Here is a 14,455-nt window from a genome sequence, read left to right as displayed (position 1 = left end):
GCAGGAAGTAGATGAAAGAAAGTTGCAAATGACCATGAATAGAGAGAAACAAAAGACTGAGGGAGGTTTAGGAGATCAAAGACAAGCCTCAAAGGGGCATTTTATTTGGACACCACACAAGTCTAGGAGAGAGTTTTACAAAAGAGGAAACATATTTGCACCGGAAAACTTAACTAGCAGAAACCGTGGAAAACAATGTGATCTTGAACTTGAAGCTGATGCAGGTCAGTCGCCCGCCATTCTTGTCGTTTATCGTCATCTTAAGCGTATAAGTACCCTGTTTCAAAGAGAGATCAGTCAAGAAGCCTTAGCTGATAATGATGGCAAGGAGAAACAGGAAGATGACTTACGGGTGGTGTAATAGAAGGCAGTGTTTGGGAATGAGAAAGGACAAAGGTGCCAGGTGCGATCGGGCAGGACGACTCATCGCAGAGATCATGAGTTTCGGTATGGATATGAACTCCATAGAGTGAAACACTGATGACTACTTCTCCTCCAGAGATGTCTTCATCTATTCACACCAAGGAAATGTTGACAGAGTGAGTGTATGTATGTTGTAAGCTTTTAAGAAGCAGGGAAGGAAAAGCTCATACCAGTAGAACCAGTGATCTTAAATGTTGCGGCTTTGCCACTCACAACAGGGTCAGGAGAGATCTCCACACCTGTGACCTTAACGGGATCGAGCCTCTTATCTACAAGAGTCAAACGTACAGAGATTATCTCACACTCAAGATTTATGTTTATGACAAAATGAAGCATGCTCTAAATTAGTCTTAAATAACCAAAAATCCAGAGCAAAAGATGCAAAATTTAATCGAGCAACCATCCGAAAAAAAACTTATCTAGCAGGTATCTTCGAGGGGAGCGTAAGAAGAGGGTTTAGAAACAAACCGCAGTTGTGGAAAGAAGTGGCGCGCAGAGAAGGTAAGAGGAAGAGTGAGAAGAGGAGAAGAAGCAGAGGCTGAGCGTGAGAAATCGCCATGGATGTGTTGGGAGGATTTGATGAAGCTTGCCGATTTTACAGGTGTTGAAAGAGTTTGGTATGTTTGACAATGAAATTGGAATCTAACGGTTTATGAATGAATACTCCTTGCATCCAACGGTTCCAGTTTATTGTACTTAAAAAATAAACGAAGAAGTTTTTAAAAGTCGACAGCCATAATATCCGCTAGACTATATTTGATAAGTTATTTGTATATATGTTATCGCTACATTAACTTTCATTAAAAAATGATGACATAGCTTAAAAGAAATATGACATAGCTTGACATGTAAAATTTACTATATTTAGATTTATGTTTTTGGTAAGATTTCTTAAATATAATAATGATGATTTTTTATACACAGATTTATATTTTTGGAAAAGTTTCATAATATAGTAATAACTAATAAATTTTATATCAAAAATATTTTTTTCAGTAAATATTCATTTTGGTAAGATTTTATGATACCTAATAACTTTTTTATATCTATTAAAATAATATGTTTTTATATATAAATAATAATTACGAATATTAAAATTTTACATCAATATATGAATCATATTTTTATTATTAAAATAAATGTAGTTTAAAATATATTTTATCAACGTATATAAGTTACTTTTATTTAATGAATATATTATTAGAAATAATTTATATATTTACAAATAGACATATTTAAAAATGGTAATAAACAAAGAATAATATGATAAAGTAACTTTATAAATTTCAATTATTTTTATCAAAAGTTAAGTAATGCAAAATTAAAGGGTCAAAGTAAACTTGAATAAATCAAACTAAAAACAATTACATTATGGTTTTATTTTTTAAACTAATAAAAGTAAAATATAAAAATATAAAATTTTATTTATATATAACATTTTTAAATATTTTTTATCTACGCATGGCGTAGGAAAACTCTTAGTTTGTAAGAAAAATACAAGCATGCAAAACTATTAGATTTTAATGTTTGCATTTGAAACATCAATCCTCCGTTTATTTATCTACATATATAAAGTATTGTTTCCTTAATTCGAAGCGCGGCAACTGAATTCATTTAGTATTTGAATTGACATTTTAAGTTTCAAAAGTGGTGTAACATTAGATGCGATAACTACTTCCCAAGATGTGGAGAATCAGAAGAATCAGCTACTCATGCAATTTTTGATTGTCCACCAGCTCTACAAGTTTGGGGCTTATCTTCGACGCCAACGAGTTCAATTATCTTTCATGTTTCGAGTATCTATGCTAACGTGGATTATCTCTTTCGGAAGAATAGCATTGTTGAGCCAGATATAGATAGAGATCCTTATCCATGGGTAATATGACACATTTGGAAGGACATAAATGATAAACTCTTTAGGGAATAGACCGAGTCCTTTGAAGCTAGTTTGCTATGCAGAGAATGAGTGTTAAGCCTGGTTCAATGCAAATGAGATGGTGCCATCAACTTCACAAAACCCATAGTAATGACGAACCTCAAGTCTTAAGCTTGGGTAATATCTGCATAATAGACGGGTCATGGATATCTACATCACAGTTCAGCGGGTGTGGATGGGCTTGGATGGACAGCTTGGAGAAGGAATTCAACTTATGGGGATATGAAATTATATTCGACGAAAGTCTCCTCTGCACTCAGAAGTAGAAGCACTAAGATGGGCGATGGAGAATATGCTGTAATACTCGACATGCAGAGCTTTGGAACATACTGCAAGGATTTGTTCGCCATGATTGAGGAACCACACGCTTTGCCAAGTTTTGCAACATAATTAGAGAGGATAGAGACTTTGCAAATATGTTTACCAGACTTTGCAACAACAAAAAAATGCTTTAACCATATATATGTGTGTATATATATATCTTTTTTTTTTGTCAACATATATATATGAATCTTAGTTCTAGACATTAGACACGTTGATGTTGATCATTTTCCTAAAAGCTAAAATAACATGATCAAATTATCACCGACGAGATCATGGCGTTAACACAAGTGGGAGGCAAGGAACGCAATCGTTACATGACGTGGTTAGGGACACAGAGTGTGTGTGGGTCATGGATTGACAGAAATACCCTCAGGTGGCGTCGGACGCAAACAAACAAAGAAAGCACAATCATCTACCGTCATCGCCTTTTATCTCTGCATAAGATGGTCAGTCACTCTGAGAGATGCCCTTAAAGCTTTCCTTGCTCTTTTATTTTGCCAGTCGAAATCTGAAAGATCCTTTTACTCTTCGTCACTCTAGCCAAAAGGACAAAAGCTTCAAATCGCATCCTGATTGGCGGAAGCTTGTCCAAAGTTGGTGAATAGATGGGAAAGAAGCTAGTACTAGGCACATTCATCTAGTTTCGAAATCGCAAATGTTGTCGAACCAGTTCGTAATCTCCTTGTTCCTTCTTCTTTGTCTCCCCATCGTCTTCTTCCTCGTTGCCCCTCATGTCTTCTCCCCTCCTCCACGCGAATCTCTCATCCCTATCGCCGACGAGATCGACGACCAGATCCTATTCCGCCGCGCCTCCGCCGGATCCTCCTCGCATCTTTCCTCCGGAACCCCACACCCTAAGCTCAAAATCGCCTTCCTTTTCCTCACAAACTCCGACCTCCACTTCGCGCCAATCTGGGATGGCTTCTTCTCCGGCCACCCTCGGTCTCTCTACAACGTCTACGTCCACGCCGATCCCTTCGTCAACATCACCAGACCCGGCAACGGCTCCGTCTTCCAGAACGCCTTCATCACCTCCGCCAAACGCACCTCACGCGCCTCTCCCACCCTAATCTCTGCCACGCGCCGTCTCTTCGCCACCGCCCTTCTCGACGACCCGGCCAACGCCTACTTCGCAGTCCTCTCCCAGCACTGCATCCCTCTCCACTCCTTCAGATTCGTCTACCAATCCCTCTTCGAATCGCCCAGTTTCGATAAATCAAACCCGGATCCAACCTCCAAAGGGGTTCGAACCTGGCACCGGAGCTTCATCGAGCTCATCTCCGATGAACCCAGGCTTTGGAAGCGCTACATTGCTCGAGGGAGATACGCTATGTTACCCCAAGTCCCCTTCGACAAATTCCGAGTGGGTTCTCACTTCTTCCTCTTGACTAGGACCCACGCTCTTCTCACTGTCAAAGATCGCATCTTGTGGAGAAAGTTCAACCTCCCTTGCTACCGTTCCGATGAGTGTTACCCGGAGGAGCATTACTTCCCCACCTTGATGAACATGAAGGATCCAGAGGGTTGCACCGGTTACACTCTCACCCGAGTCAATTGGACTGCTACCGTCAAGGGTCACCCTTATTCCTACAAGCCTACCGAAGTCTCCTCCCACTTGATTCACCACCTCCGCCTTTCCAATCACTCAACCTCCTACTTTTTTGCTAGGAAGTTCATGCCTACTTGCTTGACACCTTTGTTGGCCATTGCCGACTCTGTCATCTTTAGGGATTGAGTTGCTTTCCTTTCCTTGGTAACTCTCACTTTCCATTTTTGTTTCTCTATGGTTCAAACTAGTTAATTAATTATGCAACTGCCTTTAGATCTCTTGGAAAATCACTTTTTGTTATCTTATGGTGTTAATTGATATTATTTCTCTGTAAAACTGTGTGTTTTGGACTGGTAATTTACAACTAACGAAAATAAAGTTTATTTTTGCCCTCTCTCGCTTTCAGGGAAGATTTGGATATTGTCTCCTTTGCAAGCAATTGGAATGAGAGAAAAGGTGTTGTTATCATAGATTATGTAGTTTCTTCATCTGAAGGCAAAATATGCAAGCTAGAGGCTGGAAAATACAAAGTATTGAGAGAGGAATGGAATTTGTATTCCAGATGATGATGATGATAAGCTTAGAAAATTTATGTGCTTGTAAAATGTTATCACACGAGAACAAGAGATCGAAAGGGCTTAGATACCAAAGTTGTAGGGGTTTTTTTTTTCCTTATTCTTTTTTGGGTTTATAATGGAAGAATGATGCTTTGCTTTTGCTTCTTTGGAACTAGTACTGTAGATAAACCCCAAAGTCGTTGGGATTGTAGCACTAAGAAAGATATATAAGCAGGGATTGTTTGTTCATTTGGAGTAAAGTATCAACTTCAAAGTCATACTTTACAGCTTCTTTTTGACCTCTTTAATTTCACCTTTCAATCTTGGGAAGATTGTTTTATAGGCAAAATAATAATAATTATATCCTATTAAACTAATTTCTATTTTGTACCATTTTTGTTTTTAATGATTTTAATATTTTTAAAGATAAATTAAATAAATAGTATTGTTTGTTCATTTGAAGTAAAATATCGACTTCAAAGTCATACTTTACAGCTTCTTTACGGGTAATAAGGCAGCTGATAGAGTAGCGAACGAAGCTTTTTCTTTAAAGAATCATGTTCCTAAGTTGTATTCTATCTTTGCCAATTTGGTTAAAATCTGTTTGTGAGGTTGATATGCCTGTTGTAAACATGAACTCAGTTGGAGAATGAAAGTAGTAGTTGAGCCCAAAAAAAAAAAAAAAGTCATACTTTACAGCTTTTTTTTACCTCGTTAATTTCACCATTTAATCTTGGGAAATTTATTTTTTGTTACACCAAAAAATGGTAACTATGCCCATTAAACTAATTTCTATTTTGTACCATTTTTGTCTCTAATGTATTTTAGTATTTTTTAAAAATAAATTAAATAAATAGTTTTACAAACAGAAAAAATTGGAAAAATAGTATTCTATCTGTTTCATAATAAGTGTCATTCTAACATTTTTTCTTGTTACACAAAAAATATCACTTTACAATTTCAATACAAATTATACTTACTTTCAGCTGAAAATAAATTGCAAACTGCATTGATTTTATTAATAATTTTATTTTTTTCAAATACTATTTGAAATACTATTGGTTAGAAATGTGTGATTAATAATGATTTACATATATTTCAGCAACTTTCTTAATCTGTATGAAAAATGTCATAGTGACATTTATTCAGAAACGGAAGGAGTAACTACTAATGAAATACCTATTTGAACTTAGTGGTATTTTTTTTAGTTCTAAAAATGTTTAAATCATTATTTCAGATTTTGTTCTACATAAAGTAGAATTGGCATTCTACAAATTAGAAAATAAAATCCATTTTTTTTCATTGAATCTACCATGTTTAGAATATGTGATCTACGTAAATAATAGTACTCTAAAAATATTTAGAATACACATTCTACACTTAACCTACCGCTCTAAAATCTGTAGAAATCAGAATTTACAGATTACTATAAATCTAAAATCTGGAGAAATTTAAATATACACATTAGTATAAATCTAAGAACTTTTAGAAATAGAGTTCTACAAATTTACTTAAATCTAAAATATGTACAAATCGAAATCTATACATTGCTATAAATCTAAAAACAAGTAGAAACTGAGTTCTACAGATTTACTGTATTCTACGGATAATAATAATTAGTTCCGAAAAATATGGGAATAAATTTGGAAATATTTAGTTTCCATATAGGAAAAAATCGATTTTTCAGAAAAAAAAAATGTGGAGATAGTTTTTTTAAATTTGAGGATTTTTAATATTTTTATTTTAATTATTTATTATATTTTAATATTTAACAATTGTTTTGTTAATTGCAATTTTGAATTTATAATTGAAATTAAGCACATTATTACCATTTTGAAAATAATCAGTCTAATAAGACATAAAATATATAACATTAGTTTAATGGGACATACTTATCATTTTTTGGCCTAAAAAATAATTTTCCCTTTAATCTTTACACAGGGCTTGACAATTGCAATATGAAATATTCGGCTTCTCTATTTTTGTTGAAAATCAGTTTTCCAATTAAAGAAAGGGGTTTTTGCCAAAACTAACCCACAACTTGATTTTAATCCCAAATCTATACCCAAACTTGAATCAAATGCAAAACTAACCTAAAAGCCTAGTGAAATTACAGCTCAGCCCCTTGTGACCAAACAAAAAAACAGAAGCCATTTTTACGAATATAGCCCCAGTAAATCGTCTGAGTCGTCTGAGATGTTGGAAGTCGTCTGGACAACTGAAGTGTAAGTCGTCTGGTACCAGTTTATTTTAAAAATAATTTATAAATCTTGTAAAAAAATATTTTGATGCGTAAAAAATAAAAATCAAGTAATTATAAAGTTTTAACTGATATAAATTAAGATATGATAAAATTGATTTGTTTTGAAGATAGATGAGTGGAAGTAGTGAATCATGAAATACTTTGGTTTAGGAGTTTGGCAAACATATGTTGTAGTATTGTATGTATTGTTAGGGTTAGATTTTGGAAAACTAAAATGTTTTTTTCAAAAATTAGTTTTCACCTATATGTGTTTATTTCTGTGTATAGTAAATACTTTTCAAGTTTGATTTGGTTTTATGAAGTGTTTAATTAGATAATTAAGTTTAAGGGTTATGTTTAGGGTGTGGACGACTTATATTTCAGTCGTCTGTTGAATAATTTACCCGGACGACGTATATTTCAGTCGTCCAGACGACTTACTTGTAAGTCGTCCAGACGACTTACTTGTAAGTCGTCTGGAAAGTCTTCTATTTTAGTTTCCCGCTAAAAATATTTAATTTCCCGCTAAAAATATTAAACTCTTCTGGACGACTTACATGTAAGTCGTCTGTTTTAATTTCTTCACCAGACGACTGAAATGTAAGTCGTCCAGGAAGTCGTCTGAGTCAAAAATATTTAATCTAATTGGATTTTTTGTCTCCCTATATAAAGAAAAATTTACACATTCTCTCTCCTCCTCTCAAATGGCTGCAACAAAAATGTAATGTTCATCATTTAAAACTCTCCAACCTCTCTCTAATCTCTTTGACTTGAAAACACCAAACTTTATATGAATTTTTCAGTTTTGTCTCATGTATTTCTTACTAATCTATCTCTTTTGCAGGTTTTTAATCAAATGGTACTCATCTTCCACTAATTTAGAGGTAGATCTATTAATTTTAGATATGTATTTTTGTGTGTTCTATAAATGTAGATTTATCTAATCTTCCACTCATTTTCTCTATTTTTAAGTCATTTGAACGTTTTTGGATATGCAGGTTTTTCAGATCTGGATTTGATGTGCAGGTTTTTCAGATCTGGAAGACTTCTGGGACGACTTACCTGTTAGTCGTCTGGAAGTCGTCTGGACTTCTTGGAAGTCTTCTGACAAAGTCGTCTGGACTTTCAGGAAGTCGTCTGGACTTCCAGGAAGTCGTCTGGACTTCCACGAAGTTGTCTGGACTTCCAGGAAGTCGTCTGGACTTCTAGGAAGTCGTCTGGACTTCTAGGAAGTCGTCTGGATTTTTCTGAGCGTTTTGGTAAGTTCTATGTCTGATTTTTCTTCATTTGGTAACTTTTTGTTGTATAAAGTTCTTACTTTTTTCCCAAACTAAAACTTTACAAACCCACTCTAATCTCTTTGACTTGAAAACACCAAACTTTATATGATTTTTTCAATTTTGTCTCATGTCTTTGTTACTAATCTATTTTTTTTTTGCAGGTTTTTAATTAGATGGTACTCATCTTCCACTAATTTAAAAGTAGATCTATTATTTTTAGATATGTATTTTTGTGTGTTCTGTAAAGGTAGATTTATCTAATCTTCCATTCATTTTTTCTGTTTTTAAGCCATTTGAACGTTTTTGAATATGCAGGTTTTTCAGATCTGGATTTAATATGCAGGTTTTTCAGATCTGGAAGACTTCTGGGACGACTTACTTGTTAGTCGTCTGGAAGTCGTCTGGACTTTCTGTAAAGTCGTCTGGAAGTCGTCTGAACTTCCTAAAAGTCTTCTGGTAAAGTCGTCTGAACTTCCTGGAAGTCGTCTGGACTTCTTAGAAGTCGTCTGGACTTCTTAAAAGTTGTCTGGTCTTGTCTACTCAAGTGGAATCCAAGCTTGTCTTTGTAGATGAATGATCTATAATAGTTTTGTTTGTGGTCTGTTTTGTGAATTGCATGTATATTCTTTTAGTTGTGAATTTTTTGTAAAATCAGTAATAATGTTTTCCATGATGTATTAAATGTGCTAACAATGTGTTTACACATTTACAAATCAATGAAATACTAGACTTCAGTAGCCTTTTTCTTATCTTTGGATCTCTCATATGCAATAATAAACTCCAATGGCCTTTTTCTCATCTTAATAAACAAGAATTTTGGTAAGAGATGGAAACAAACAATAGTAACTAGTCAAAGCATATCATATTTTTTATAAGTTTGCATTGAAAAACTTAGTCAAATTTAGTAAAACTAAGGGAGAGAACATATTTTGTAAATATGAGTTTTACATATCTTGAAGTTACTTATCACTCTTAAAAATACAAGTTATTCAAAAACTAACGTAGAAGACTTAAAAACTAGTGGAGAAGACGCGGATGACTTCAATCTAAGTTGTCTAGACGACTAAACTATATGTCGTCTGGTCAACGCAGAGGTTATTTTTGCAATTGACTTTGAAATCTGTTATTTCGGACGACTGAAAGTTAAGTCGTCTACTATTGTTTGGTTAAAAAAAAAACTCCAAAAAAGCTAGACGACTTACATTTCAGTCGTCAGAGGTTAGTTTTGCATTTGACTGGATTATTTCAGAAGTTTGACTTTTTGGACGACTGACATTTCAGTCGTCTAGTGAAAATTAAAATAATAATATTTTTTAAAAAGTAGACGACTTACAGTTAAGTCGTCATAGGTTAGTTTTGCAATTGAAAAAAAAAACTTCAAGATTTAATTATATACAGACGACTTATAATTCAGTCGTCCACGAGACGACTGAAATGTAAGTCGTCCAGGATTTACGAGGTTTGACCAGAATCTCGGAAAAAAGTCCTGGACGACTTACAATTAAGTCGTCTGGTGGACGACTGAATTATAAGTCGTCTGTGTATAATTAAATCTTGAAGTTTTTTTTTTCAATTGCAAAACTAACCTATGACTACTTAATTGTAAGTCGTTTACTTTAAAAAAATATTATTATTTTAATTTTCGCCAGACGACTGAAATGTAAGTCGTCTGGGGAAGTCAAACTTCTGAAATTATCCAGTCAAATGCAAAACTAACCTATGACGACTGAAATGTAAGTCGTCTAGGTTCTTTGGAATTTTTTTTGAAACCAAACAATAGTAGACGACTTAACTTTCAGTCGTCTCAGGTTACAGATTTCAAAGTCAATTGCAAAAATAACCTCTGCGTTGACCAGACGACTTCCAGGTAAGTCGTCTACAGCCAGACGACTGAAAGGTAAGTCGTCTACAGCCAGACGACTTCCCAAGTAAGTCGTCTGACGAACAGATCTGGAAAAAAACTCGATGTCATACCTTAAATTGGTGAGATAAGTTCCTTAGCATACATAAGGCTTCTCCAAGCACACAGAATCACAAACGAAAGTCACCCACCCATAATCGTTAGCTTCTATGACTCTATGAACCATAAAAATTTTAGAATCAAAATCTTGGGTTTTTTAGCTCATTGTGGAGAGAAAGTGAGAGATATGTTATGTTTAGTTCACAAGAATGGAAAAAGAAGAAGGGTAAATCGATTTTGGGAGCATTAAGAGCTTCAAATTGGTTGTTCATGGTGGTTGTGGTATTGATGACAATGGCAATCTTGTAATTACTTGAAGATGATGAGGGTGAGAGAGTAAAAATGTCATTTTCGAAAAAAAAAAAAAAAAATTGATGGCATTTTCGTAAATTATATGAACTTGTGGGGTGAATAGGGCAAAACCAATTTTCAAAAAAAAAGGGAGGTTAGTTTTGTGTTTGACTTTAAGTTGTAGGTCAATTTTGCAAAAATCCCTTAAAGAAAATCAGGGAAATATAAAATTTAAACTCCGAAAGAATCTAAAAGACAGGGCAGAAGAGTACTACAACGCATACGAGAGATATATTATTCAAATGTTGTCCGATCCGTGAATGTGGTTTGGTTGTACACCACGCGTCTTACTTCTTATAGTCGAAATAAAATTAATCAAATCTAACCAGTAATCAGCAGTTGTTAAGTGTTGTTATAAATACTTGGAATCTTTGAAAGGAACATCTGAGCAACGGAACACGTAGCCTTGCAGTTGGGCCGGGCACTTGTATATGATTGAGTCAAACAGCTATTGATTTTCTCTTAAATTAATTTATTATTTGCATAATATATCCGCTATACATAAATGACAACCTTGAAAAACATGCTTACGTATCAACATGAGAACGTTTTTCAGTTCTCTTTTTTTAATAGGACCGATCTTACTAGGATTATTAATAAAGTGACATTAAGTAGACCTCTCAATACTTTATTATATATCATTAAATTCAAATATGAAAAAAAAAACCATTTAACTCTTTTATTTGATGTTAGGTCATTTAATGAATTAAAAAAAAACATGATTACTTTTATGGAAAAAAAATACTGGAATAGGAAGATGAAAGCCGGAGGGATTTCGGCAAATTGTATACATATTTGTATATATAATGTTAAAGAATAGTTTGAGCAAAATTTGATTGCATAACCGTTTTTTCTTTTTTTTTCTTTGCTTAGCCGACAGAGAATGAATTCAATTCTCTACATTAAAGATCTGAAAGAGAATGTATGTTTTTAGTTCAGTCCATTTACATTTGTTTTGGGACTAACGTAGAATTTAAGAATCTATAAAATTGACTGAATAAGATTGAATGTACAATATATTACGTTTTTATATATGTAAAATCAATTATGATGAGTAAACAAAAAAGCAAACTCAAATTTTTAAACAATTACCACCAACGAATTTTTAAACGAAAAACAACAAAAAAATATTTAATATTCTGTGTCATGTTTTTGTGTTACTAAATTTGAAACATGTTCTTATATGTAGAGGAAAAAAATAAATTATAAATACATAATTGATTTTAAATTGCAAACATGTTATTATTGTAGGTACTTTACCCCGCGCATAGCGCGGATTATCACCTAGTTATTACTTATGTGATAAATTTTCATAGCTGTGTACCAATAAGTGTAAATCGTAAGATTCTAGATTTAAAAAAATGGAAATTCGTATATAAAACTTTCAGATTTCTACTTCTGCAAGCATTTTCTAAGGCGTAAACCGTGAATGTGATAAAATTATTAAAACAGTAGAAAAAAATGGGAAAGCTTAAGGGTAATGGATAGCTTTGATCAATCGTTTCTATTCTTTGGAAAAAGTGTCCCCAAGAATATAAATCAAACATTAAAGGATACTTTTGAAATCCAAAATGAAGAGTAAATATGTTCCTACTTAGGATCTTGTAGCTCTAAATGTAAGATGTTTACTTTTTCACAAGTACATACTGCAGAATAGAGTTGATGGGCAGTCATCAAGATGGTTATCTAAAAGAGGGAAGGAGATTCTCATCAAATATATTGTATTGGTCCTTCCGACACATGTTATGTCTAACTTCTTGTTTCTTCTAGATATATGTGCAAGGCTTGCGAATACTATTTTACACATTTATGGTGAAATTCAAATATTCCTAAAAAAAGTTTTGACTGGGGATGATGAGGGAAACTTTGTTTACCAAGGGAGGAATCTGTTATTGGATTTCGTATGATCGACGAGTTTAATCTGGCGCTTTTGACAAAATATTTTTGGAGATTACTTCAATTTCTAGACAATTTGCTAGCTCGGATTTTGCGCGGTAAGTACTACAAACTTAGTTCACATTACAAATAAGTACTAAGAATACTTGTTCTGGTGTGTCCATCAACTCAGTAGCTGAACCAGAGGTCGACCCATCACACAACTCAACCAGTCAAGGCACCAACCAGGACATATGTGAAGTGAAAACATCATATCTTACACACTAGGAAGGATTTCAACATGAAACTAATTTTCATAGATTCTACACTCATCAATCTTTCTTATCCAAGGGTAATCCACCGTCCAGGTTCATGAAGGATCAAGTTTCTCACTTGGAGCCAAAATTCCATAAAAGGCTCCAACTGCTGGTTTTTTATTTATTGTTTAGTTTTGATATGTTTCTTTTATTTTGTTTTATGAACGTTTAAAATATTTTATCTAAGCATTATATAAGCTCATTTTTGACCTATGTAAAAACAACCTTTAATCAATAAAATACTATGTTAAGCATTTTCTTTTCAAAGAGTGTTCTTTGAGTAGCTCTTTAGAATTCGAAGTGTGAGAAACATTAGAGATCTACTGAGCTCATGGTTCTATAGGTTGTTTGAGAGATTCATCAGCCTTGAAGAGCACAGATTGAGAGAGTCAATCATCAACTTTTCATCACCATCTCCATCTCCATCATCGATCATCGATCATCAATCATTTATCCTTCAAACCATTTCATTCAATCTTATCTCTTTATTATAATTCTATTTTGTTATTTGTTTCATTCATCGTCTAATTATTCTTCCTTTGATTTCAGGTTAGCTTGGACTAAAGGGACAACAACTCATCCATCGATCACCTCCATTTCTACCGGTTTATCGACCATCTCACAATACTAGCTTTCGGGGATGTATCATTTGGTATCAGATTCTGGCCCAGGTTATATAAATCTTTCTAAGCATCTTTAAGTTTTCTTTCTACCATATTTTGTCTTTTATAAAACTGAAAACCCATAAAAGTTGTCATTTTCTTCTAGTTTTAATTTCTGCCATTTTGTGTTCTTATTGAAAAGGAAAAAAGAAAAAAGAAAGAGTTTGGGTAGTTTGATCCACGAGATTGTCTGAGAAATAATAGTCTAGTTGTTTGCATTCATTCACCCAGCTCCCCTTGCCATATTTGATTTCTTTCCATTAGTTTATTACATAGTTTCCTTTTTCGGTTTATTTGCATATAAGAAATTACTATCATTGCATTTGTACCTTGTTATTTTATTAATTTTCTTGCATATTTCCAGAAATTTATTACTTATTTTATGTATACCATTTTTTCATTCAAAACCTAGAATAAAAATTTTCAGCCCCCTATGTATTAATTGTGACTTATGCTGACGTGTCGCTCATATGTGAAGTTTCAAGAAATTGTTATAATATGATTGATTTATTATTTTTAAATATTTATTTAAATCAAATCTAAAAAAAGGAAACTCTAAAACCAATTAATACAAGTTACCAAAAAACACAAGTAATACCAGAAATAATAATTTATGGTAACTAATTGCATAATTAAAGAAAGAATATATAATGTTTTATCAATTTTTTATTTTTATAAATTACTTACTTATAGTTATTTAAAATATTTTAATACTCTATTTTAATATCTTTTTATAGAAATAAATATAATGGTTGTATATTCTTATATAAAGAATTATATTTGTATATAAGGCATTATTACAAATTTTATGTTTTTTAAAACCCACACGAGATTTATAAATAATTTATAAAGATTTTCGAATTATTTAAAACTTTTTTTAATTCTGGCCTACAAAATCATTTTATTAGAGTTTATAAATTATTTATGAGACTTTTATCAAATCTATTTATATAAATCTTGAGCACATTTCGTTTAAATA

General features: G+C 33.1%; 2 protein-coding genes across 2 annotated transcripts; one reads left to right on the top strand and one right to left on the bottom strand.

Annotated features, from left to right (window-relative positions):
* Positions 1 to 42: 42 nt before the first annotated feature.
* On the bottom strand, positions 43 to 1,142 carry LOC103848050 (MD-2-related lipid-recognition protein ROSY1). Its single transcript, XM_009125040.3, has 4 exons — positions 892 to 1,142; positions 594 to 692; positions 351 to 511; positions 43 to 277 (listed from the first exon to the last, which is right to left on the bottom strand). Exons 1-4 carry the CDS (start codon positions 980 to 982, stop codon positions 170 to 172), a joined length of 459 nt encoding a protein of 152 aa, XP_009123288.1. The 5' UTR covers positions 983 to 1,142; the 3' UTR covers positions 43 to 169.
* Positions 1,143 to 2,937: 1,795 nt separating this feature from the next.
* LOC103848051 (glycosyltransferase BC10) lies at positions 2,938 to 5,069 on the top strand. The gene is made up of 2 exons (XM_009125041.3): positions 2,938 to 4,436; positions 4,639 to 5,069. The coding sequence occupies exon 1, from the start codon at positions 3,339 to 3,341 to the stop codon at positions 4,416 to 4,418; it is 1,080 nt and encodes a 359-aa protein (XP_009123289.1). The 5' UTR covers positions 2,938 to 3,338; the 3' UTR covers positions 4,419 to 4,436; positions 4,639 to 5,069.
* The last annotated feature ends 9,386 nt before the right edge of the window (positions 5,070 to 14,455 follow it).

The sequence above is a fragment of the Brassica rapa genome, chromosome A06 (genome assembly GCF_000309985.2).
Source record: "Brassica rapa cultivar Chiifu-401-42 chromosome A06, CAAS_Brap_v3.01, whole genome shotgun sequence".
In the NCBI taxonomy this organism is placed as follows: domain Eukaryota; kingdom Viridiplantae; phylum Streptophyta; class Magnoliopsida; order Brassicales; family Brassicaceae; genus Brassica; species Brassica rapa.
This window is presented reverse-complemented; position numbering and strand designations above follow the sequence as displayed.

What these genes read in the sequence shown, in the direction of transcription:
- LOC103848050 (XM_009125040.3), bottom strand. Translation starts at nt 982, where the DNA reads ATGGCGATTTCTCACGCTCAGCCTCTGCTTCTTCTCCTCTTCTCACTC. An exon ending in CACTTCTTTCCACAACTGCG is followed by an intron (nt 693 to 891) that starts GTTTGTTTCTAA and finishes TGACTCTTGTAG; the next exon opens with ATAAGAGGCTCGATCCCGTT. An exon ending in TAAGATCACTGGTTCTACTG is followed by an intron (nt 512 to 593) that starts GTATGAGCTTTT and finishes TGGTGTGAATAG; the next exon opens with ATGAAGACATCTCTGGAGGA.
- LOC103848051 (XM_009125041.3), top strand. Translation starts at nt 3,339, where the DNA reads ATGTTGTCGAACCAGTTCGTAATCTCCTTGTTCCTTCTTCTTTGTCTC.